Genomic DNA, 25,454 nt, shown 5'->3' with positions numbered 1-25,454 from the left:
CCCCACAGTGGCCCACCGTCTGCCCTTCTTTCCCAAGCTTCCCATTTCGCTCCAGTCTGGTGCGCTCACGCAAAGTGCTTTTAAAGCACATGACCTGTTTCAGCAAGTGCCTTTTGAAAACAGGGTCATGCTGTTTAGCGTGTGTTTGCGGAGGTGCAGACACACACGTATGATATCTGTATGTAATCCTATTAGAAGAGCTCAGGAACATGGCTTCTCTAATAGGATTAGGGAGATATGAAGCCCTGGTGTTCCTCACCATCTCCTTGTCTCTGGAGATCTGGAGCCGTGGGAGGATCTGGGCCACCCTGACCCACACCAGGGACGACGATCTAGACATAGATCCAGAATGACTAGATCGACGCCCCAGATCTGGAGAACCCGTTTCACTTCTCACATCCGCAGACGTGCCAATACTGGGCCTTGTCTTTGGTGCAGAGTAGAAGACTAGCCAAGACTAGAATGTGTGCGCTGCGGTTTAATAGAGCAGCTGTTTGAGAGATGCTTTCAGGTCTGGTAACTCTATATCTGCGGTTGAAGCTTGAAGATCCACAGGTGATTGGTTCATGTGTGCAGCTGTCTTCTAATGCTTCGCTCTCTTTCACAACCACACACCTACACACACACACACTCACTCAGTTCTCAAATATCATGTTGTAACAGCAGATCCATCAGTAATTCATCACAGGCAAGGACTGCATCCATTGGTTTGTAGGCATGCTGTAGCTGTAGGGGCTTGCAAGGTAATTCTGTTTCTCGCTAGTGTGTGTGTGTGTGTGTGTGTGTGTGTGTGTGTGTGTGTGTGTGTGGGAAATCAGAACCACTCAGTAGGGTGGAAACGTTCTTGTGAACGATACTTCCTAAAGCGCTCAGATGGTTCTGATAAGGAGTGTGAGCAGGGAAACTCTATACAGGGAACAGGTTATCTGGACCCAGAAGCACATAGCACCGAGGGGCTTCTAGAAAACCGGTATAGTGTTCTGTTCCCTTAGTAACGGTGGCATTCTAGAAGGTTACAGGTCACTTTGAGACTGGTCTGATCATGTTGGCTACAGAGAACAGCGCCTGAGAGCTCAAGGAACTTAGATGAAGGTATTGTTCACCTTGCAGCTTCATTGCTACTTTATCTAGCTTTACAACGCTCTCTCTGAGTCATGGGCCAATCAGAATTCAAATAAGAAGTCTTGAATCGTCAGAAAGCAGGCTAACATCCCCAGAAAGACACACTTAGACTGAAAGGTTCACAGAAGTCCTCAGAACCACTCGAGTGACCCCAGTTGACCCCAGTGCTTGGCTGTGTGAGAACAGTGTGCAGATTGTCATTGTCCTGGTTCACTCCTGCTCCAGGTTCATAAAGCTTGTCTCTCCTCTCTGTTTTGGCCTCCCTCTGCAAACTCAAGCTTGCTCACCCTAATCGGATTAGGCGGTTGGCTGGAGGGGGCTGCTTTTGTGGAGGAGGACTGATTAACTCTTGCATTGTGTGTGTGTGTGTGTGTGTGTGTTTGTGTGAAGAGGGTTCCACTTTAAGTTTATTACTGAGTTTGGTTCTCAACTTCCTCTCTGACTCAACAATGGAACTCTAACAGAAAAATGAGTTTGAACTTTAAGTGGTCTTTAAACCAAGCCCCAGAAACCACAATCCTGGTTATGTGTGACCATTTTCATACCTGTGTGTGTGTGTGTTTGGTTATAACCCTGGCTAACCATGCTCCTATTCTTTGAGTGAACAAATCAAATCAAACTCTTGCAGGAAACTCTTTTTGGAGTTAGATTTTAATGTTGTTCATTAAGATAGCTGCTAATGTGTGTGTGTGTTTGTTTATCTTTCTATCACAGACTGCAGTGTGACTGCCAGCACAACACTTGTGGATTGTCATGTGATCAGTGTTGCCCAGGGTTCCACCAGGTACCATGGAAACCTGCAACAACGTACAGTGCCAACGATTGTGAACGTGAGTGTCACCTTCACCCCCCCACCCCCACCCCACTCCCCGTTAAACCCACGCCAACACTACACACACACACATCTGATCTGGACTGATATCTTTGTATCACCGGAACTTGACATGTTTCCCGCACTAACACCTGCTTAGAAGACTGGCACTCTCTAAACCAGATAGTGGTGTTTGTGGTGGATTGTCCCTTAAACTGATCAGGAATGTATGGTCTACTATATGTGTGATCTTCTAATGAGGATAACCTCATGGACTATGGCAAGAAGGTCAAAACAATGTGGATGAAATCCTGTTGGGTGAGGGATAGTGGGAGGCAGAGGGAGAAAGAAAATCACCTCTCGTTGACTTTTCCAGCTCTGCAAAAGTCCATTCAGAGCCAAAACAAACACAAGCTCCTATCTGAGAATTTCACGGGTTTGAGCCGACGCGTCCTTCACCAGCTAATCATGTTATTGTAGTGAAGGACTCCAAGCCCCAGCAGGCCCTCAAAGCTGACCTGGACCAAGTCCAGACCAAATTTCTCATTCGTTTTTCACATGCTCGAGGTGACTTGATTTATCCTACTTGATGGTCTCTCAATCTCCCCTTAGGGACTGCTCAACACGGTCCGTCACAAGGGAAGCTAAATCAAGCACACCTCAAGTAAAAGTAATATCTGACTTGATCCTGGCCTGTCTCTGGCTAGTGTTACCTCTCAGTCTCTAAGGGCTGATAGCGATGGAGAACCTTGCTGTTCTCAGACTCTGTATAAATAGCCCTGTCTCTGGTCTGTGTTGGCCTACCCACGTCTTCCAAGCTGGGCTGTGGGTCAGGAGCTGTGTTTAGGATGTCGGATATCCGCCTCGCTCTCTCCCTCCTCTACCCAGCTAATCTAATCTGGGCACTGGCTGGGGACTGGTTATTCCGAGGTCTAGATCCATGAAGACATGCTTCTATCACACTCTGAGAACACAACAACAAAGCCATGGAAGAACAAGAAACAAAAGTATCGCGTGTCTGTGTGGTGTCTGCTCTCTGAGACGCATAACCCAGCCCAGACACTGGGTCTTTACTGGGTCTTTGCTGGGTCTTTAAGGCCGTGTTTACACTTGTAGTTTGGTTCTCTGGTTCAAAAAAGAAACGTTTGGAAAAAAACAGAAACATTTGTGTGTGTTGTGTGGAGAATATTGAGATTGTCATTTTTTAAAAATATTTATTTTAAAAGGTTTTGGGGGGAAAAGTTTTAAAAAGTTGCAAAAATATTTTGGAAAAAAAAATTCTGAAAAAAAGTTAAAAAGGTAGGCAAAAAAAATACAATAAAGTTTCTAAAAAAATTGTAGTAAGCACTTCAACTTACTAGTCTTTTCAAACATGAGTATCTGTACTTCTACTTGAGTGAAGGATGTGTGTACTTTGCCATCTCTTGAGAAATCAGAACCTACTTTCTTTGAAGATGCTGCATACTTAAAAGAGTTTAAAAAAAAAAAGCACAGCTTTGATAAAGATATGTAATTAGTTAGCACCAATCTGCTCTGTTGATTATAGCTCTGCTGTAGATGAGAGAGCATTGTTGTGTCATCTTTTTAATGAGTTTAGAACCACAGAACGGTGCCTGTCATCTTCCCCAGCCAGACTTCAGCACCTGCTGAAGGGGTGGAAGGGTTTTCAGAGGAGATTTGAAAGCACACCTCATTCTGATAGATCTTCAAAGAGTCCTGGCTTGTTTGTAAACAGACTTGTCTTCAGATTCCCAGGGGATGCTGTGTAACATTGTAATGCGTCTGGTCTGAGAGTAGCAGTTTAACAGACCTAACCTGTCTGGTTACGGGCTGAGATGTTTCCCCCTGTGCTTTCTGTACGAATCCTTCTGCTTGCCTTTGGCAACACAACCTATTGTAATCTCACATATATATTTATGATACACTTTTCATCCTTTGTCTTAAATGCTCTCCACAGGATAGTTTATCATCCCACCTCCTCCTCAGGTTTCTCTTCTTTTCTCCTGCTGGGCCCTCAGTTTCTATCTCTTCCTCTCTTTCTCCTCTCTTTCTTCTGCCCCCAGGTTGAGGCTTGCTTGTTATTTTTAGCATGCTTGTGTATGTGTTTGTGTGTGTGTGTATGTGTGTGTGTGTGTGTGTTTTGGGGTGGAGGCATCTGTCTGTACTGTGCTGTAAGTCTGTGATGAATGATGCACATGGTGTACATGTAATGTATATGTCCTGTACTCTACTCGTCTTGACATCTCTCCTTGTCCACGCTCTCCTCTTCACTTCGTGTATTTGACCAGTCGTTTCCAAGGCAACAACACGGTGTCTGTTATGCCGGTGTGCAGCTTGGGTCTCCTGTCATGACTGTGCGAGGGCCGACACAGTCTCACCGTGTGTGCGTCTCCACAGCCGCTGTGTTTGTGTGTCACTGACGTATGTGTTGTCAAACTGTCTGTACAATGTGTGTTTTTCTCCCGAGTGTAGTCTAACTGTGTGTGTGTGTGTGTGTGTGTGTGTTGTTCCCAGAGTGCAACTGTCACAGACATTCCTTTGACTGTTACTACGACCCCGAGGTGGACCACAGGAGGGCCAGCCTCAACATCCAGGGAGGGTACCAAGGAGGCGGAGTCTGTCTCAACTGCCAGGTACTCTACCCACTCTCCACTAATACTCTACTGCAGGGGTGGACAACCCTGGTCCTCGAGTACCCCCTGTCCTGCCTGTTTTAGATATTTCCCCGCTCCAACACACAGGATTCAAATGGAGCAGGGGAACATCTAAAACATCCAACCCTGGTCCCTCGAGGACCAGGGCTGGCCAGCCCTGCTCTACTCTGTCCTACTCTGCTTTAGTCTACTGTGTTTACTTTGCCGTGTCCTTCTGTGTTGTGAGTTTGACTGTAAATGTCTGCCTTCTTCTCTCAGCATCACACCACAGGGATCAACTGCGAGCGCTGTATCCCCACCCACTACAGGTCACCTGACCATCCCCTGGACTCCCCATTGGCCTGCTCTCGTGAGTGACAGCTGTCAATCCATTTCAATATTCTATTGTCATAAGGTCTGGGCCAGGTCTCATTTTACTTTGTTACTGTGTAAACACCACTCTTTATCCACACTTCCTCTCTGTCTTTCCTTCTGTCTCTCGCTGTCTGTCTCACTGCTTTTCTCGCACTCCTTTTCTCCCTCCCTCCCTCCCTCCCTCCCTCCCTCCCTCCCTCCCTCCCTCCCTCCCTCCCTCCCTCCCTCCCTCCCTCCCTCCCTCCCTCCCTCCCTCCCTCCCTCCCTCCCTCCCTCCCTCCCTCCCTCCCTCCGTCCCTCCCTCCCTCCCTCCCTCCCTCCCTCCCTCCCTCCCTCCGTCCCTCCCTCCCTCCCTCCCTCCCTCCCTCCCTCCCTCCCTCCCTCCCTCCCTCCCTCCCTCCAGCCTGTGTGTGCCAGTCAGAGTTTACTGATGGAACATGTGAGGACGTGACTGGCAGGTGTTACTGTAAACCCAACTACACTGGAGAGAACTGTGACTCCTGTGCTGAGGGCTACATCAACTTCCCTGAATGCTACCGTGAGCCACACACACACACACACAGTACAGGCTATCTCTAACCTTTTGACTGTTTGAACACACACAGTTAACCTGTATCTGTGCCTCATCTGCAGCCGTTCCCACCTACCCCAACAACAACAACCATGGAGAAGCCAAACCGGCAGGAGAGATCATCAGTAAGTCTCTCTCAGGGTCTCTCTCTAAATTGCTTTCGGCTGAGGTTCAAATCAGTCAGTCTATTTAAAAATGCTCAGTGTGTGTCTGGGTACCGAGTATGTCCTGTTTATCTCTCTCTGTCTCTCTCTGTCTCTCTCTCTCTCTCTCTCTCTCTCTCTGTCTCTCTCTGTCTCTCTCTGTCTCTCTCTGTCTCTCTCTGTCTCTCTCTCTCTCTCTGTCTCTGTCTCTCTCTCTCTCTCTCTTTCTCTCTCTCTCTCTCTCTCTCTCTCTCTCTCTCTCTCTCTCTCTCTCTCTATCTCTCTCTCTATCTCTCTCTCTGTGCAGACTGTGAGTGCAGTGCAGCGGGGACAGAAGATAACTCCTGCCGTCCGGACCCCAGGACCCGTACCTGCGTTTGCAAGCCTGGCTTCACAGGAGACCACTGTCTCAGCTGTGCCCCTGGGCACCACGGCTCCAACTGCCAGGGTACGTCTCTCTCACACACACACACACACACACACACGTACACACTTAGACAAACACACACATGCGGGGGGACACAAACACGCACACTCAAACCAACACACACACGTACACACACACACACACGTACACACACACGCGTACACACACACAAACGTTAACTGCACACACAAACTGCTGACCCTGTGTCACCAGCTCCACATACTACAGTACATTTGTTCAGCTTGTTTGTGTTTGTCTAGTTTTGATGTTGACCAGCCATCTCCTCCAGGCCGGAGACCCCCCTGAGTCAGCACAAACACGCCTGTGGTGTCTCCTCTAACAACAGGAGCTTCTGTTTTTGCCCACAGCTGATTAGTCAGACATGCACTTGAACTCATTCCTCCAATAGATGAATTGGATTTCAGATTAGATTGCACCAACTCCCACACACACACACACAATAACACAGGCTCATACACAACTCTCACGTACACCGTCTTCTGTGTTGATTTTGAGAGATTAGAACTGTGTGCGTGTGTGTGTCTGTGTGTGTGTGTGTGTGCGTGTGTGTGTGCGTGTGTGTGTGCGTGTGTGTGTGTGTGTGTCTGTGTGCCTGTCCTCCCCCAGCCTGCCAGTGCTCTGGCCCAGGATGCCTGGATGGGTCATGTGACACGTTCACAGGGCAGTGCCTGTGTCGCAGTGGGTTCCAGGGCTACGCATGTGACCAGTGTGCTCCTGGGTACTTCAACTACCCCCTCTGCCAACGTGAGTGGCCTCTGCCAACACACACACACACTCTGTCCCTGTTCTCTCTCCTGCTTCTGTGGGCACTGCCAACCTGAAAAAGAGCCAAGAACACAGAGAGAGAGAGAGAGAGAGAGAGGGGGAGGGAGAGAGAGAGAGAGAGAGAGAGAGAGAGAGAGAGAGAGAGAGAGAGATGGGGGGAGAGAGAGAGAGAGAGAGAGAGAGAGATAGAGAGAGAGAGGGGGGGGGGGGGAGAGAGAGGAGGGAGAGAGAGAGAGAGAGAGAGAGAGAGAGAGAGAGAGAGAGAGAGAGAGAGAGAAAGAGAGTGCAGGAATGCTGCTTGCTTTTCCTGAGCAAACGTGCTTATCTAACCTCCCATTTGTGTGCGTGCATGCTCCATGTGTGTGTGTGTGTGTGTGTGCTCCAGTGTGTGGCTGCAGCAGTGTGGGCTCTCTCCCAGGGGGCTGTGATTCCTCTGGTCGCTGCCTGTGCCGTCCTGAGTTCCACGGACCTCGCTGTGAGCAGTGCCAGTCTGGCTTCCACTCCTACCCTCACTGCCAAGGTGTCTACCACTGGGCCTGGATGCTGGATGTTGTCTGGACTAGAGTTTACTGGACTGGATTAGACTGGTGTTAAATCGTCTGGCCAACTCTAGAACTGACTATACTGGAGGGGGTAGACAAGTTAGGAATTGAAGGGGAGGTGTGTTTCTGATGAGGTGTTTACTTCCTGTTACCCAGAGTGCACCTGTGATCCTCGGACCTCATTGGATTCCAGCTGCAGTGTTTCTGGTCACTGCCACTGCCGACCTAACTACAGCGGCGTCGCCTGTGACCAGTGTGCCCCCGGTTTCTATGGTTACCCCAGCTGCACACGTACGTGTCAGATCAGACTAGAGCTCTGATTGGTCCGGAACATTTATTGGATGTTGCTCAGAGAATGAGCTTGGTTGTTTCTACAGTTTGCCTGTGATTGAAGACAATATTTCTACCACCCCTGTACCTTCAATCCAAACTTTCCCTTCTCTCCTCTCCTTTCTACCCTCCCGCCCTCTCATCTCTACCCTCTTCCTCTTCCCCTTCCCCCCCCCTCCCTCCCTCCCTCCCTCCCTCCCTCCCTCCCTCCCTCCCTCCCTCCCTCCCTCCCTCCCTCCCTCCCTCCCTCCCTCCCTCCCTCCCTCCCTCCCTCCCTCCCTCCCTCCCTCCCTCCCTCCCTCCCTCAGCCTGTCAGTGTTCCTCAGAGGGTTCTCGCTACAGCAGCTGTGACCAGGTGAGCGGTCAGTGTTCCTGTCTGCCTGGTGTGGTGGGACAGAGGTGTGAGAGCTGCAGCCCTGGCTCCTACGGCTTCCCCCGCTGCCAAGGTAACACTCACACACACACACACACACACACACACGGCTGTGGACAGGGATTGTGTGTGTTTGTCATTTTGTTGTTGACATATTTGAATCGGTGAAAAGCACAAACAGTGTCCCCAGTGTCAGGTTACAGGTCACCATTTTTTTAGTTTTTTTTCCCACCTGCCCTGTGTGCCTGACGGTGTTTCTTCTCTCCTCCACAGCTGGTACCTGTCATCCTGTAGGCTCCGTCAACAACGAGATCCAGCCCACCATCGTAAGGTCCACTGCTCTGCACCCTTCCTCTCATCTAGTCCTATTCAGAGTTACAACGTTAAGGCTGTTTGATGTAGCTCACCTGCTGCACCTGCCGGGTGGGGTTAGCCCCATCTTAACAGTTCGGTAGATTACACTGTAGACTCCCACCACCTGGCACCATTACGTCTGTCCCGTTTACGAACACAATACAAGTTATCATGGCTTTCTGACGGTGCTTTACAAATCCAGCTTGCTAATTGGTTTGTGGTGCCTGTCACTCATATCTCATCAGGGTTCCTGTAAGTGTCGTCCCTACGTGGAGGGCGGGGCCTGTGACAGGTGTCAGCCTCTCTACTGGAATCTGTCTCCGGATACTCCAGATGGCTGCTCCAGTAAGACATTTCTCATTTGAACTGAAATGGGCTTCATGGATGAAAACACGATGATGCAAGGTTTTGTTCAGCCAGATAACGTTGTCTCTCTCTCTGTCCACCTCGTGTGCAGGCTGTGAGTGTCACCTGCCAGGAACCATCAGTGGAGTGGCAGAGTGTGCTCAGGTCAGTCACCAGCACACTGTCCACTGCATAGGGGAGGGGAGGGGCTGCTCTGAGATGGGTCGGAATCCTGGGTGGAGTTCTCAGTAGGTTCTGGAGTGTTCAGAAGGATGGGCTGATATCTATTGTGACGTTCTAGACTACGGTGTTTAGAATCCTGAGGTGGGGTTCTCTTCAGAGTGCTAATGGACACTGTGATCACTTCCAACCAACGACTTAGTTCAATATTCTTAGATCATGGATTAGCGAAAATCTTTTCTCTCTCTTTGGATAACGAGGGTGGGCTAACAGTAAGTTCCTGTGTTGGCAGGGTAATGGCCAATGCCACTGTAAACCCAACGCCTGTAGTGGCACCTGCTCTGTGTGTAAAGATGGATACTACAACCTGCAGAACAACAACTACTTCGGTTGTCAAGGTAAGGACACGGAGGAGGGAAGATGACACTGTGTGTGTGTGTGTCAGTAATCTGTTGTTAGCTATAACCATGGTGTGTGTGTGCCTGTGTTTGTGTGTGTGTGTGTGTGTGTGCGCGCTTTCAGGTTGCCAGTGTGACATAGGTGGGTCTGCTGGCCAGTCGTGTGGTGAGAGGAATGGCAGGTGTCGCTGCAGACCCAATGTGGACGGGCCCAAGTGTACCCAGTGAGTCACACACACACACACACTCACACACACGCCACAGAACCTCACACACACCACACAACAACACCTCACGTTCATGCTGTTGCCGAGTGATCCTAATCCAAAGCAATAACCTTTTTGGTCCCTTCCAGGTCTGCCCAGTCAGCTCCTTCCCTGTCTGAAACAGTCTGAACAATAAAGTTGCTGTTGTCTGAAACAGTCTGAACAATAAAGTTGCTGTTGTCTTGCCTCCAGGCCCCGCCCTGATCACTACTTCCCAGACCTGCACCACCTGAAGTTTGAGGTGGAGGACGGCACCATGCTGGATGGCCGGCCCGTGCGTTTCGGCTACGACCCCCAGGAGTTCCAGGGCTTCAGCTGGCGCGGCTACGCCCAGATGACCCCCATCCAGGTAGGACACCCGCGACCTACGACCTCTGAACCGGGACGTGAAATGTGTCCGTTCGGCCTACACAGTTTCTATCGTGTTCAATTTAGTGTTCAATCAATGTAGGTTTGTTAGACATGACATACACAGTAATTACATTACATTACATTTAGTCATAAATGTAGTCATTTAGTCATTACGTAATGGATGTGTGTTGACTGAGTGAGAATATGCGTTGCTGTGGTGTGTATAGATCTAGTACTGTGTGGAGCCTGCATGTGCTGTCATAGCAGTCCTTCCCAGAGCCCTGGGGGAGTGATGAAGCCATGCTGGTGGTGTGGGGTGGTGTCTCATGTGGACCTGGCTTGGCAGAGGCAGCAGAGTGCTTCCTGGCTGGCAGGCTGGCAGGCTGGCTTTGGCTGCTTTGGTGGTGGAACTAAGGCGAGGCTTCTGCATTGTTCTGTCTCTCTTTCTGTCTCTCTTGCTGTCTCTCTTCTGTCTGTCTCTCTCTCTCTGTCCCTCTCTCTCTGTTTCTCTCCGGCTCTTTCTGTCTCTCTCTCTCTGTCTCTCTCTGTCTCTCTCTCTCTCTCTCTCTCTCTCTCTCTCTCTCTCTCTCTCTCTCTGTCTCTCTCCTTCTTATGGCTCCCCCCTCCCCTGGGTCCTGTGCCCCAGTCCAAGGTGGCGGTGCTGGTGTCAGTCGGCTCTCCCGACCTCTTCCATGTGGTGTTGCGTTTCGTGAACCGTGAGGGGGTGGATGTGAGGGGGCGGCTCTCTGTCCTGGAGGACCACAAGGACTTCCTCTGTGGTAATTGTAAGGGTAACCTCCTCCTCCCTGCTCCTCTCCTCTTCCTTCCGCCTCTTGCTCCCTCGCTCACCTCAACATAGGCCAGAAGGCTTGTGTCTGCGTGGCTGTCTGGCGGCAGGCTCGGGCTGTTTAAGGGCATGTAGGGGGTGTGGCTACTGCTGGCTACGGCTGCTTCTCCTGTCGCTCAGGACCCCCTCACCCCCCCACCCTTCACCCTTCACCCCCCCACAACTCATCAACGAGGCTCACCACCTACTAAGACCATCTCCTCCGCTACACCCCTACCCCCCACCCTCACCCTCCACCCTCCCCAACCCTCCTCCTCACTCCCTCCCCCCCACCATGTCCTCCTCACTCCCCTCTGCCCTCCTCACCCTCCACCCTCCCCAACCCTCCTCTCTCACCCTTCCCCTGCTTCTACTCTCCCCTCCCCCCTCCTCAGAACACAGTAAAGATGGTGGTGCAGGTGAGCGAGGCAGATGTCTACCTCACTCGCCTCATCCTCAGATACCGTAACACTGAGCCCACCGTCTCCAATGGTAAAATCAAAGCCTATCAGAACAGCCGCGGAGGTACGTTCCACCAATCAGCTGGTAGCTTGAAGCAACATCCTGTATCTGCTCGACGACAGGCTTGAACTTCACTTGTCATTGGTCTTTTCATTTTTTTTTGTAAATTTAAAATTCCTACAGCTACACAATCCGTTTCATCCATGATATCCCTGAGAAGAACACACTGAAAAATCTAAACGTTTTCTATCATGTAACCTTGTGCTCAGAAATTTTCAACAAAAGCATTGTAATCTTATAATCTTCTCCATATGTAGTCAAAGTCAATCTGAGCTAATGCGTGTGTCCTTGCGTGTTCTGCAGGTTCAGAACAGTCCAAGCAGATTGTGTTTGCACCCAGCTCAGAACCCACCTTCGTCAACGTTCCCCAGAACAACTTTGTGGAACCATTTGTTCTCAACCCTGGAACCTGGACCATTGTTATAGAAGCTGAGGGTATTCTGCTGGTGAGAACACACTCACTCTCACACACACACACACACACACACACACACACACACACTCGCACGTACACTAATACACATTGCATACACATTTACACATACACACAGTCATTGATTCCCAAGTTCCTCCTGTGTTCCTCCTGTCTTCCTCCTTGTAGGACTACCTGGTGCTGTTGCCTAGCGCCTACTATGAGGCTCCTATCCTGCAGATGAGGGTGACTGAGGCCTGCTCCTACAGCCCTGCAGTAGACGCCAGCACCAAGTCAGCACCTCCTCCTCCCCCCTCCTGCTTCACCTGCTTCTCCTCCTCCTTCCTCACCTCCTTCCTCTCCTCCTCCTCCTTCCTCTCCTCCACCTCCTCTCATCTTCCCTCTCTTCCATCTCCATCCACTCCTTCTCCTCCTCTCCTCCTCCTCCTTCCTCTCCTCCTCCTCCTCTACCCTTCCCTCTCCTCCATCTCCACCTCCTCCCTCTCATCCTCTCCTCCTCCTCCGTACTCTCCTCCTCCTCCTCTCCTCCTCCTTCTCTCCTCTTCCCTCTCCTCCATCTCCATCCACTCCCTCTCATCCTCTCCTCCTCCTACTCTTACACTCTCCTCCCTCCTCTTGTCATTGTGAGCTGACTGGTGTCTCTCCCCCCTCCTCCCCAGCTGCCTGCTGTACAGGTACCTGTCCCTGGAGGCCATGCCCTCCATCTCTGCCCGCGACGCCAGCTGCCGCTTCGACAACCACCTGCCCCGGCCCTGCCAGAGAGAGAAGATCACGCCCCGCCACCCCGACATGGCCGTGTGCAGCGGCCAGGATGTGAGTGTGTGTGTGTGTGTGTGGGAGGGAGGGAGGGGGGGGTGACAGGAAGGAAAAGGGAGGAAGGAGGGGATGAAGGGAAGGGGGCTCAGCATGGACACAAAGCAGTGTGACCTGTACAGACAGCGTGTCTAACTCCCCCCCCGTCCTCCGTCTGGTGGTCCAGATCAGTGTGCATCTGCGCAGCCGCCTGCCCCGCCCTGGGGACCACGTCCTGGTGGTGGAGTACGCCAGTGAAGACCTCAGCCCCCAGACCCTCACTGTGTCCCTCAATACGCCTGGAGGACGAACACACACGTACCTGCTCACTCTGACGCACTGCAAGTACAGGTAAGGGCTGTGTGTGTGTGTGTGTTTCCTTTGTTCTGTCGCGTAGTAGCTCATTTGTCAACAGGTCTTCATAATGCATGTCCTCTCTGTTTTTCTCTGTGTGTGTGTAGTTTCCTGTGCAGAGCGGTAACCGTGGACGACCAGAGTCGTGTGGCGGTGTTCTCTCTGTCGACGGAAGCTGAGGTCCAGCTGATGTCAGACCGCGCCAGCTTCTTCCTGGTGAGGCTTTCCTCCTGGTCACATGATCAAGACCAGCAGGGCTCCTTCAGGCCAATCAGGACTTCACAGCGTTGACTCATGTATCCCTGTTTCTTTACCACAATAACAGATGCAAGGAAAGTGAAATATCTAGTTGAAATGTCTCCCCGCAGCACAAAGTGTACCTGGTGCCACATGAGCAGTTTACTATGGAGTACCTGGAGCCTAAGGTCCACTGCATAAGCACCCATGGGCTCTTTTCAGCAGACAGGTAATCACTGGAGCTGACCCCTGTCTCATCTGCCCAGCACCCTGGCTATCCTTTAACATTCACTCCTCTCCTCCCTCTCCTCTCTATTTTTACCATTATCCCCACTTCTCTTTTCCCTTCCTTTATTCTCTCCTCCTTCCCCTCCTCTCCTCTCCTCATCTCTCCCCTCCCCTCCTTTCCTCCCCTCCTTTCCTCCCCTCCTTTCCTCCCCTCCCCCCTCCTCCCCTCCCCTCCCACCTCCTCCCCCCCCCTCCTCCCCTCCCCCCTCCCCCCAGCTCCTCCTGTGTAGTGTCCAGGTTCCAGACCCCCTCAGACTCTCTGGTCCTGAAGGAGGGGCAGGTCTCCTCGGTGCAGGAGCCCGTCCTGGCCGACCCGCCCCTGGGACCGGCCGACGCCCCTCACTGGGCCGGGGACCGCCCCCCCAACGCCGCTGACACAGCCGAGCACATCCACCTGGACTCCTCCCAGGTACACCCCCCCCTCCCACCCTAGTCCCTCTCTCTCCTCCTCCTCCCTCTGGTACATCTGGGCTCCTCAAGGACGTGTGAGTTAAACAGTCATTCAGTAGACAGGGAAAGCATTGGTTGGTAAGTAAGTAGGAAGTAAATGAATGAACTCACCAGCGAATGCTTCAATTAAGTACTTTCTTAATTTCTATCTCTCCCTTCCTTCCGTTTTTTCTTTCTTTATTCCTTTTTTCTGTTTCTAATTCTGTGTTTCTGCTCTCTCCCTCTCTCTCTCTCTCCATCTCTCTCTCTCTCTCTCTCCCTCTCTCTCTCTCTCTCTCTCTCCTCTCTCTCTCTCTCTCTCTCTCTCTCTCTCTCTCTCTCTCTCTCTCTCTCTCTCTCTCTCTCTCTCTCTCTCTCTCTCTCTCTCTCTCTCTCTCTCTCTCTCTCTCTCTCTCTCTCTCTCTCTCTCTCTCTCTCTCTCTCTCTCTCTCTCTCTCTCTCTCTCTCTCTCTCTCTCTCTCTCTCTCTCTCTCTCTCTCTCTCTCTCTCTCTCTCTCTCTCTCCTCTCTCTCTCTCTCTCTCTCTCTCTCTCTCTCTCTCTCTGTCTCTCTCTCTCTCTCTCCCTCTCCCCTCCAGAATGCGGCGGTGTACTCCACACATGTAAACACCCTGGGGCGCTATGTGTTCATCCTGCACTACCACCAGCCCCTGCACCCCACCTACCCCCTGCAGGTCTTCATCAATGGGGGACGAATCTGGCACGGTCAGGCCCTTCACAAGCACACTTTTTACAGGAACAGTTGAATGACCGTAGACAACCACAAATCAACTCACTAGTTGTATACTTGTACACGTTGTGAGAATTCTGACTGATAGGTCAGCATCATTCAAATGGAAATCGTTTCGTCCTCTCAGGCCATGTCAACGCCTCCTTCTGTCCCCACGGTTACGGTTGCCGTGGCGTCCTGATCTCGGAGAACCAGATCATCCTGGATGTGACGGACCATGAGCTGTTCATCACCGTGCAGATCCCTGACGGCAAGACCCTCTGGCTGGTGAGACTGACCTCTCCTCCTCCTTCTTCTCCTCCTCCTGTCCTCCTCCTCCCCTCTTCTCTTCTTCTTCCCCTCTTCTCCTTCTTCCTCCCCTTTTCTCCTTCTCCTCCCCTCTTCTCTTCCTCCTCTCCTCCTCCTTCTCTTCCACTTCTTCTATTTTTGTCCTCCTTCCAGTTCTCCATCATCATTTCCTCAGAATCTCTTATCCTTTCTCATCATGTCGTACAGTCTACACAGGTAACAACCTTTACCATCTCTCCCTGTGTGTGTGTGTGTGTGTGTGTGTTGTCTCCCAGGACTATGTGTTGGTGGTTCCAGAGAGCAGTTACAGCTCCAGCTATCTGTCTGAGGAGCCTCTGGACAAGTCCTATGACTTCATCAGCGGCTGTGGCCAGAACAGCTTCTACATCAAGTAAGTTTACCCCTAACTGGCCCTCTGATATCATGAGATACATGGTTGATTGCTTTTACCTTTCACCTTATCAACTGTGAATCCCTCCCTCCCTCCCTCCCTCCCTCCCTCCCTCCCTCCCTCCCTCCCTCCCTCCCTCCCTCCCTCCCTCCCTCCCTCCCCTCCCTCCCTCCCTCCTTCCCCTCCCTCCCTCCCTCCCTCCCTCCAGTCCAGCCACAGCCTCTCCGTTCTGCCGTAGCTCGGCCGTGTCTCTCTCCGCCTTCTTCAACAACGGCGCTCTCCCGTGTGGCTGTCACGAGGTGGGCTCCGACAGCGACACCTGCCAGGCCTTCGGAGGACAGTGCAGCTGCAGGCCCCACGTGATTGGCCGAGACTGCTCCCAGTGCGCCACGGGATACTGGGGCTTCCCCAACTGCCGACGTAAGCACGTCTCGGGGGCCCAATCAGATGACAGCTTGGTTTAGTGTGCCCTGGTTCATGAAACTAACTGCTTTTGTGTGTGTGTGTGTGTGTTACAGCGTGTGCGTGTGGCAGCAGGCTGTGTGAATCGGTGACAGGTAACTGCATCTGTCCCCCGAGGACAGTGAGACCAGAGTGCACCCAGTGTGAGCCCCAGACGTTCGGCTGCCACCCGCTGGTGGGCTGCGAGGTGTGCAACTGCTCCCGGCCCGGGGTCACCTCCCCCGACGCCAGCTGCGACACGGCCAGCGGACAGTGCAGGTAGGCCCTCAGCCCGGGGACCCCGGGGTGGAAGCCCTCCCTCCAGCCTGGCCAGGGTCACCCAGCTGGAAACAGGGCAGCGTCTGGGGTGGGGGTGCTGGGGTTGTGTCCAGGCTAGCCCCAGGCTTGGAGAGTCAGACCCAGCCCTGCTACTCTCTGCACCAGCCTGTCACATTCCTCTCCCACATCCAACACTCACACACACACTCAGACACACACACAACACACACTCAGACACACACACAACACACACTCAGATACACACACAACACACACTCAGACTCACTCAGACACACACACGACACACACTCAGACACACACTCAGACACACACTCAGACACAGTCAGACACACACACAACACACACTCAGACACACTCAGACACACACACAACACACACTCAGACACACTCAGACACACACACAACACACACTCAGACACAGTCAGACACACTCAGACACACACACAACACTCAGACACACACATATGCCCATGCAAATCTGTGGACTCTGTCTTGACAAGACTGCTACTGAATGTCTTCCCCTGCAAATGTGGCACAGGGTACACACACACACATCTTTTCCCCCTAAGCACAAGCATTCATGATTAAATGTAATGAAAAAGTCAATCAAATTGATTTTGTTGGATCGTAAACCTTTTTGCTGTCGGGGCTTGTTAACATTCTACAGTTTGATATTTGATACTCTGGTACTGACTGATATTTAATTGGATTTTTTTGCAGATGTAAAAACAACGTCATTGGCCGACAGTGTGACCGCTGTGCCCCTGGTTTCTACGGTTACCCCAACTGCAGACCATGTGACTGCAACGAGGCAGGCACTGAGGAAGACGTGTGTGACTCCTTCACCGGACAGTGCCTCTGCAAGGTCAGCACACACACACTAACCCCCCCACACACACACTAACCCCCCCCCAACACACACACTAACCCCCCCCCCAACACACACACACACGACTCACCCCCCCCCCCCCCCTCCCCTAGGAGAACGTCCAGGGCCAGAGGTGTGACCAGTGCAAGGTGGGCACCTTCCACCTGGACCCCACCAACCCTAAAGGCTGCACCAGCTGTTTCTGTTTCGGAGCCACCGACCGCTGCCGCAGCTCTGAGAAGAGGCGCACCGAGGTACCCCTGTGACCCCTGTGACCCCTGACCCCTGTGACCCCTTACCTCACGCATGCTTGTCACAGCTGGCTGGTTCAACACGTTCATTATAGAGCTGCAAGTAACCTTCTGGCTTTCCTCTCCCCCTCTCATCTCTCCTCTCCTCTCCCCCTCTCATCTCCTCTCATCTCCTCTCATCTCCTCTCTCCTCCCATCTCCTCTCTCCCCCTCTTATCTCCTCTCATCTCATCTCCTTTCCCCCTATCATCTCCTCTCATCTCCTCTCTCCTCCCCCCCTCTCCTCTCATCTCTCCTCGCCCCCTCCCCTCTCCTCTACTCTTCCCTCTCCTCTCCCCCTCTCCTCTCCTCCCAGGTGATGGACATGACTGGCTGGGTCCTCCTTGGAGTGGACAGACAGGAAGTCCCGGTCAAGGTGTATCCTGATCAGGATCTGGTGGAAGCGGACCTCAGTGACGTACCTGACGTCTACCAGGAAATGCACTGGCACGCTCCTCAAACCTACCTGGGAGACAAGGTAGGCATTGTCACTGCATAGGGGAGGTGGGGGAGCCTACAGCGGGAGGTACGTGGAGGCAGAGGGCTGTAGCTGGGCAGGAATGAGGGACTGGCAGTGTTATGAGTCTGGATCAGATAAGAGCTGGCTGCCAGGGCTTGTATTCAGCTGGTTCTCAGACAGGGGATGATGATGGGAATCAGGGTCCAGTCTGCAGTACAACAAACCTCATGTCCGGCTCCTCCCTCTCTCTCTCTCTCTCTCTCTCTCTCTCTCTCTCTCTCTCTCTCTCTCTCTCTCTCTCTCTCTCTCTCTCTCTCTCTCTCTCTCTCTCTCTCTCTCTCTCTCCTCTGTCTCTGTCTCTCTCTCTCCCCTCTCTCCCTCTCTCCTCTCTCTCTCTCTCTCTCTCTCTCTCTCTCTCTCTCTCTCTCTCTCTCTCTCTCTCTCTCTCTCTCTCTCCCTCTCTCTCTCCCCCTCTCTCCCTCTCTCTCTCTCTCTCTCTCTCTCCCTCTCTCCCTCACTCCCTCTATCTCTCTCTCTCTCTCCCTTGGTCTCTTGGTCTCTCTCCCTCCAGGTATCGTCCTACGGGGGTTACCTGAGGTACCGTCTGGACACCCAGACCATGAGAGGAGACTCACTGTCTCTCCCTGCAGAGACCTCACGTCCTGACATCATACTCAAGGTACTCACACACACACTCTCACACACAATCTCACACACACTCTCACACACACTCTCACACACACACTCACACACACACACACTCGCACTCACTCACTCACTCACACTCTCATACTCTCAGCTGATGGTAGTGTGTGTAGCTGATGGTGGTGTGTGTAGCTGATGGTGGTGTGTGGAGCTGATGGTGCTGTGTGTAGCTGATGGTGGTGTGTGTAGCTGATGGTGGTGTGTGTAGCTGATGGTAGTGTGTGTAGCTGATGGTGGTGTGTGTAGCTGATGGTAGTGTGTCTAGCTGATGGTGGTGTGTGTAGCTGATGGTAGTGCGTGTAGCTGATGGTGGTGTGTGTAGCTGATGGTAGTGTGTCTAGCTGATGGTGGTGTGTGTAGCTGATGGTGGTGTGTGGAGCTGATGGTGGTGTGTGTAGCTGATGGTGGTGTGTGGAGCTGATGGTGGTGTGTGGAGCTGATGGTGGTGTGTGGAGCTGATGGTGGTGTGTGTAGCTGATGGTGGTGTGTGGAGCTGATGGTGGTGTGTGTAGCTGATGGTGGTGTGTGTAGCTGATGGTGGTGTGTGGAGCTGATGGTGGTGTGTGGAGCTGATGGTGGTGTGTGGAGTTGATGGTGGTGTGTGGAGTTGATGGTGGTGTGTGGAGCTGATGGTGGTGTGTGGAGCTGATGGTGGTGTGTGTAGCTGATGGTGGTGTGTGTAGCTGATGGTGGTGTGTGGAGCTGATGGTGGTGTGTGGAGCTGATGGTGCTGTGTGGAGCTGATGGTGCTGTGCTGTGTGTGTGCAGGGGAGCAAGATGACGCTGGTGTTTATGGAGCGTGAGTACACCTCCCCAGAGGAGCCACACCTGGGCATCGTCCACATGGTCGAGGTAGGACCGCCCACCCGCCCTCTGGCCCAATGGGAACTCACTGCTTTCTGGATCCACCACTGGATCCAATCACACTGTTGGATGTTTTTTCTGTTTCTACTTTTCACTCTTCTTGCCTCCCACCTCCCTTCCTCCCTCTCCCCCACCCCTCTTCTCCCCCCCCCCCCCCCAGGGTAGCTTCCGCCATGCCCAGACAGGTAACTCTGTGTCCAGGGAGGAGCTAATGATGGTGCTGGTGGCTCTGGAGTCTCTGCAGGTGCGGGTGCTCCACTCCCAGTCCTCCCACTCCGTGTCGCTCCGCGCCGCTGTGCTGGAGGCTGCGCGGGACCTGCCGTCTGGGCGCCATGCCAACAACGTGGAGATCTGCCTTTGCCCTGCCAACTACCTGGGAGACTCCTGCCAGGTACCACACACCTGTCTGACTTGGACACCTGTCTGACTGGGACACTTGTCTGACTTGGACACCTGTCTGACTGGGACACCTGTCTGACTGGGACACCTGTCTGACTGGGACACCTGTCTGACTGGGACACCTGACGCTTACTGTAGCCAAACCTTCAGCACATTCACAAGCTAACTCCCCCTCCACTCTCTCTCCTTCCTCTGTCCCCGCCTCTCTCTCCCCTCCATCCCTGTCTCCACAGCAATGTGCCCCCGGCTTCTACAGGGACACCAAGGGGCTGTTCCTGGGGAAGTGCGTCCCCTGTAACTGTCACGGTCACTCTGACCAGTGTCTGGACGGCTCCGGGGTCTGTGTGGTGAGGAACAGCCTTCACCAGGATTCAAGAATGTTTCCAAAATTTCGAAATTGACACCTTTTCTCACCCATGAAGGGATGTTACGGCTAGGGTTTTGGTGGTTTTGACTGTTGACCGTTTGTTGCGTGTGATGACGCCGAGGGGTTCGTTGGTGTTGACTTCCTCCTGTTGTTTGGTTTTCGTCGCTCAGAACTGTCAACACAACACCGCCGGCCATCACTGTGAAAAGTGTCAGGGCGGTTTCCACGGCAACAACAACCATTTGGATGGTGACGCTTTGTCCTGTGACAGCTGTCCTTGCCCCCTGCAGGTGGCATCCAACAAGTTAGTCCACTCTACTCTGTTTTACTCTACTCAGTTCTGCTCTAATCTACCGTAATTTTTGGACTATAAGGCGCACCGTTATATAAGCCGCAGCAGCTAAATTGAATGATGTGTACATATATAAGCCACACTGGACTATAAGCCGCAGGTGTTTTAATGTTTAATCATCAAATGTAAGGGTTCGTGCACAGAGGGGATTGTCAGAAAAGAGATGGCTCTTTGAGGAAGCTCCCATTTATTAACCGTTAAATCCATAGATTAGCCGCACCGTTATATAAGCCGCAGGGTCGAAAAATTGAACAAAAGGCGTGGCTTATAGTCCGAAAATTACGGTACTCTCTACTCCACTTGACTCCACTTTGCACAGCTCTGCGCAATTTGCCTCGACTTGACATGACCAGCTTTACGAGCCCACCTCTCTCTCTCCCTGTAGTTTTGCGGTGGGCTGTGTGGAGAAGCCCAACAGTATGCAGTGTCTGTGTATGCCTGGCTATGCTGGTGCCCACTGTGAGAGGTCAGTACCAGCCCACGACATCGCTCACTCTCTCTCCTTCTGCACACGCACTCAGGAAGCAGGAAGCAGGAAGCAGGAAGCCAGGCTCCTGGAGGCGTGCTCCTGTCTCCGACCCCCGACCTCTCTCACCGTCTCCCTCCCTTCGCACAGGTGCGCTCCCGGTTTCTACGGCAACCCCATGGTGATTGGCAGCACCTGCCAGCCCTGCCGTTGCCACGACAACACGGACCCCAACATGCTGTTCAGCGACTGCCACCCGCTGACAGGAGAGTGCCAGGGCTGCATGCACAACGCGGCCGGGCCGCACTGCGAGATCTGCGCCCCCGGTTACTACGGCGACGCCGTCGCCGCTAAGAACTGCACCAGTGAGCTACACTTTGTGATACGCGCACACAGGCTCCGGAATAAACACACGCACACACACTCTGAAATCAACACACACACACACAGATCAATAACATGAACATTAATCCCAGATTTGTTCTAGTTTACTCCCACCTCCACTAAGTAACATTGATCCTAATCTGAGTGAGGGATCTGAATACCAGCTTCCTGTGTTGGCTGCTTATTAAGAGGAGAGAGCCTACCTTCACACTTCACTGTTCTGCTTTCCTCCAATGCTGGAGTCGTTCACTAACTAGGAATTGTCCATCATTCACAAAGAGGACTTGAGCTGAACCATCTGATCTTTCTCCCTCTGTCTAATTTACCCAGGATGCAACTGCTCGCCATGCGGCACGGCGTCATGTGACCCTGGTACGGGGCAGTGCCGCTGTAAGCCTGGCGTGACCGGGGAACTCTGTGATCACTGTGTGGTAGGTACACACACACACACACACTGCACCACATACAGGATTTGAACGGCTACTACTACTACTGTGTGTAGTCTAATGTGATTTTAGACAGGTTCATTCAAGCTCGTGCTTGTGTGTGTGCGTGTGCATGTGTGCGTGCATGTGTTTCCAGGATGGGATGTTTGGCTTCGACTCGTGCTCCGGGTGTCGTGCGTGCGAGTGCGAGGCGGCTGCGGCCCTGGTCCAGTCATGTGACCCCAGCAGCGGTCAGTGTGCCTGCCGCCCCGGGGTCAACGGGCCCCAATGCCGGCAGTGTGCTCCAGGGTACTGGGACTACAGCCCTGACGGCTGCAGGAGTAGGTCACACACACACACACACAGCCCTACACACACACTTACACAGACACACACACACACAGAGACCTACACACTCACACAGCCCTACACACACACAGCCCTACACACTCACACAGCCCTACACACACACAGCCCTACACACTCACACAGCCCTACACACACACAGACACACAGACACACACACACACACAGCCCTACACACACACGTACACACACACACACAGACACACACAGACCTACACACACACACACACACACACACACAGAGGGTTAGAGGTGTGTGTTCTCATAAACATGTGTGTGTGTCTCCAGAGTGTGAGTGCAAAGCAGGCAGGTGTGACCCCAGGACGGGGGAGTGTCGCTGTGCCGACGGGCTGACAGGAAGGCAGTGTGACACGTGTGCCCACCGCTACAGCGTGCCTGTTCAGCACGGCGCCGACCTCACCTGTCAACGTGAGTCCTCATGGAAACGCCCGTGTGTTCGGGACGTACATCTGTGTGTGTGTGTCAGAATCTGAAAGGGATTTATTCGCCATGAAAGTTTGCACAGACAAGGAATTTGCTTTGGCAGGAAGGTGCATACAATAAACATATAGGAACCTAAAATTAAATATATATGTGGACTATCTATACTAAGGGTACATAAACTAACAGTACTAAGTGGAATTAGAATTAAATAAAATGTACAATAAAATTAAAAATTAAAAATGTGTGTAGTGTGAGACTGCTGGAGGAGCTAAAACCTGGAAAAAATGAAACCATTTAAACCCTGGTGTGTTTGTGACGTGTGTGTGTGTGTGTGTGTGTGTGTGTGTAGCGTGTGACAGCTGTGTGGTGGTGCTGTTGGAGGACCTGGACAGCATGAACGAGAACTTCCTCTCCGTGGCCAATCAGCTGAGCAGCCTGAACGCCAGCTCCATCGCCTGGGCACAGCTTCACAACCTCAACCGCTCCATGGAGGACATTGCTGTGAGGACTCACACACACACACACATACACACACACACACACACACACACACACATGTGCACTCACACTCTCCCTCACACACACACACCTCCATCAAATTTACATGAAATATGTTGCATCACTGTATGAGTTTAGTGCACAAAATTGCCCAGTGACTTATGACTTAAAAACTCATTTTCGCAGAATTCCATAAGAAACTACAACGCTACTCTGGATGTGAGCAGGGATAAAGCTGACCAGATGGAGAGAGAGGTGGAGACCCTCAGTGCTGACATCAGTGAGCTGCAAATGAAGGTACACTTGAAGCAGAGATTGAACAGAAAGGGTATATTTATATGCACCAAACAAGCAGAGATCATTTCATTTTAATTCTAGTTATACGGCAAGCTACGTATATTTTGGGTTGCACAAACGTAAGTTGTGCCTATAAATAAAGATTCTCAGACGGAAAACTTGAATATTTTTTGACTAGGCTTGAGCCTTAGCCAGGAAAGTATTGCATGCATCATTTTCCAGTCATCGGGGCACTCTAGTACAGTGACCAACCGGTCGACGATGTCTTCAACCTCTCTTCTGTCCGCCAGGCGGAGGTGACCATGGCCAAGGCAGTGGCCCTTGACAACAGTACCACAAGCAGCCACCAGAGGGCGCTGGACCTGCTCGCCTTCATCAACAACACGATGGCAAGCATAGAGGGTGAGCCAGGAGGAGAGAACACAGGCTGAACACACAGGCTGAACACAGGCTGAACACAGGATTAACACACAGGCTGAACACAGGATGAACACTGGCTGAACACACAGGCTGAACACAGGATGAACACAGGCTGAACACACAGGCTGAACACAGGATGAACACACAGGCTGAACACAGGATGAACACAGGCTGAACACACAGGCTGAACACAGGATGAACACAGGCTGAACACACAGGCTGAACACAGGATGAACACAGGCTGAACACACAGGCTGAACACAGGATGAACACACAGGCTGAACACAGGATGAACACAGGCTGAACACACAGGCTGAACACAGGATGAACACAGGCTGAACACACAGGCTGAACACAAGATGAACACACAGGCTGAACACAGGATGAACACAGGCTGAACACACAGGCTGAACACAAGATGAACACACAGGCTGAACACAGGATGAACACAGGCTGAACACACAGGCTGAACACAGGCTGAACACACACAGGATGAACACACACAGGCTGAACACAGGCTGAACACAGGCTTGTAGAGGAGAGTTACTCTCTCTCTAAGCTAAAGCTTAAGAGCTGGGCCAGCTGTAGGTGTGCATGTACGTGCGCACGCACGTGTGTGTGTGTCCCGACCCCCCTGACGTCCGTCCCTTGTCCCCGTGTCGTGTGCAGACGTGACGATGCAGGCCAACCGGACGGGGGTGAACGACACCCAGGAGGAGCAGGGTCTGGAGGACAGGGAGGACAAGCTGAGGCAGGTGGAGGCCATGCTCCGGGAGATGAGGTTCAGGAGCTGCGTCCAGCAGAAGAACACCGCCCAGAGGGAGAAGGGGGAGGCGGACAAACGTGAGAGTCACGAGCACTGTGTCTTTTCCGGGATCACCGAATGCGTCTCGAACTTTCTTAATCTTACTCTCTCTCTCTCTCTCTCTCTCTCTTCTCCCCCCCCCCCACCTCCCCAGTCATGGACAGAGTGAAGAAGGAGCTGGTTGGTCGTCAGACAGATAACAGTGCCCTGGCCCAGCAGATCCGAGACAGGCTGTCTAAGTTCCACGCTGAGCTGATGGACCTGAGAGACGCCCTGAACGAGGCGGTCAACAACACGGCCCGCGCCGCCGAGAACAACAACATCAACGAGAAGAGGCTGGAGGAGAGCCAGGTGGGGGCACACACACATGTATGCACACACACACACACACACACGTACACACACACAAGCACTCATAAGCACACACACATACACACACCTGTTCCGCCCGGCTCATTGCGGTGTGTGTCTCCCTACAGCGAAAGGTGGAGGACCTGAAGGAGAAGATGAAGGAGGTGGAGGAGCTGCTTCAGATGGCTGAGGACGACGTGGCCCAGGTCAACGACATGCTCACCATGCTGCACGACTCCAAGGAGGTACGCCCCCTCCAATCCGTCTTTCTGTCTGTCTGTCTCTGTCCATCTGTCCCTCCATCCGTCTGTCTGTCCTCCCACCCACCTGTCCATAACTCCCTCCATCCGTCTGTCTGTCTGTCTGTCTCTGTCAACCCACCCTCTCTCCCTCCCCCTGTCCCCTCCAGGAGTACGAGCGCCTGGCTGCCCAGCTGGATGGGGCACGGAGCCCCCTGGCTGAGAAGGTGCAGAGCTTCGCCCCCTCCGTCTCCAAGATCCCCCTGGTGGAGGCAGCGGAGAAACACGCCCAGCTGCTCGACACCCTGGCCATGAACCTGTCCAGGTGAGGGGGGAGCGGAGCGGAGGGGAGGGGAGGGGAGCGGAGGGGAGGGGAGGGGAGGGGAGGGGAGGGGAC

The 25,454-nt window shown here is 52.6% G+C and overlaps 1 protein-coding gene across 1 annotated transcript in view; it reads left to right on the top strand.

The window, feature by feature from the left end:
- lama5 (laminin, alpha 5) overlaps positions 1–25,454 on the top strand; it is a 60,582-nt gene that overhangs the window by 24,194 nt on the left and 10,934 nt on the right. Inside the window, exons 7-55 of the mRNA XM_084681437.1 lie at positions 1,837–1,952; positions 4,448–4,566; positions 4,846–4,936; positions 5,345–5,479; positions 5,575–5,637; positions 5,963–6,103; positions 6,710–6,847; positions 7,254–7,388; positions 7,567–7,701; positions 8,049–8,186; positions 8,387–8,439; positions 8,713–8,812; positions 8,925–8,977; positions 9,285–9,390; positions 9,515–9,614; positions 9,849–10,005; positions 10,654–10,792; positions 11,659–11,801; positions 11,957–12,060; positions 12,448–12,601; positions 12,768–12,931; positions 13,042–13,150; positions 13,303–13,400; positions 13,676–13,868; positions 14,486–14,612; positions 14,765–14,904; positions 15,201–15,316; positions 15,525–15,736; positions 15,835–16,036; positions 16,778–16,922; positions 17,039–17,179; positions 17,532–17,693; positions 18,247–18,354; positions 19,149–19,232; positions 19,405–19,635; positions 19,877–19,990; positions 20,181–20,314; positions 20,748–20,828; positions 20,979–21,193; positions 21,543–21,643; positions 21,795–21,978; positions 22,292–22,432; positions 22,797–22,948; positions 23,132–23,242; positions 23,533–23,644; positions 24,332–24,505; positions 24,622–24,818; positions 24,947–25,063; positions 25,228–25,382. Coding sequence (XP_084537563.1) covers positions 1,837–1,952; positions 4,448–4,566; positions 4,846–4,936; positions 5,345–5,479; positions 5,575–5,637; positions 5,963–6,103; positions 6,710–6,847; positions 7,254–7,388; positions 7,567–7,701; positions 8,049–8,186; positions 8,387–8,439; positions 8,713–8,812; positions 8,925–8,977; positions 9,285–9,390; positions 9,515–9,614; positions 9,849–10,005; positions 10,654–10,792; positions 11,659–11,801; positions 11,957–12,060; positions 12,448–12,601; positions 12,768–12,931; positions 13,042–13,150; positions 13,303–13,400; positions 13,676–13,868; positions 14,486–14,612; positions 14,765–14,904; positions 15,201–15,316; positions 15,525–15,736; positions 15,835–16,036; positions 16,778–16,922; positions 17,039–17,179; positions 17,532–17,693; positions 18,247–18,354; positions 19,149–19,232; positions 19,405–19,635; positions 19,877–19,990; positions 20,181–20,314; positions 20,748–20,828; positions 20,979–21,193; positions 21,543–21,643; positions 21,795–21,978; positions 22,292–22,432; positions 22,797–22,948; positions 23,132–23,242; positions 23,533–23,644; positions 24,332–24,505; positions 24,622–24,818; positions 24,947–25,063; positions 25,228–25,382 — 6,540 coding nt within the window. The remainder of the gene's footprint in view (positions 1–1,836; positions 1,953–4,447; positions 4,567–4,845; positions 4,937–5,344; positions 5,480–5,574; positions 5,638–5,962; positions 6,104–6,709; positions 6,848–7,253; positions 7,389–7,566; positions 7,702–8,048; positions 8,187–8,386; positions 8,440–8,712; positions 8,813–8,924; positions 8,978–9,284; positions 9,391–9,514; positions 9,615–9,848; positions 10,006–10,653; positions 10,793–11,658; positions 11,802–11,956; positions 12,061–12,447; positions 12,602–12,767; positions 12,932–13,041; positions 13,151–13,302; positions 13,401–13,675; positions 13,869–14,485; positions 14,613–14,764; positions 14,905–15,200; positions 15,317–15,524; positions 15,737–15,834; positions 16,037–16,777; positions 16,923–17,038; positions 17,180–17,531; positions 17,694–18,246; positions 18,355–19,148; positions 19,233–19,404; positions 19,636–19,876; positions 19,991–20,180; positions 20,315–20,747; positions 20,829–20,978; positions 21,194–21,542; positions 21,644–21,794; positions 21,979–22,291; positions 22,433–22,796; positions 22,949–23,131; positions 23,243–23,532; positions 23,645–24,331; positions 24,506–24,621; positions 24,819–24,946; positions 25,064–25,227; positions 25,383–25,454) is intronic.

Source organism: Hypomesus nipponensis, chromosome 18 (genome assembly GCF_054491055.1).
Source record: "Hypomesus nipponensis isolate SF chromosome 18, ASM5449105v1, whole genome shotgun sequence".
NCBI lineage: Eukaryota > Metazoa > Chordata > Actinopteri > Osmeriformes > Osmeridae > Hypomesus > Hypomesus nipponensis.
This window is presented reverse-complemented; position numbering and strand designations above follow the sequence as displayed.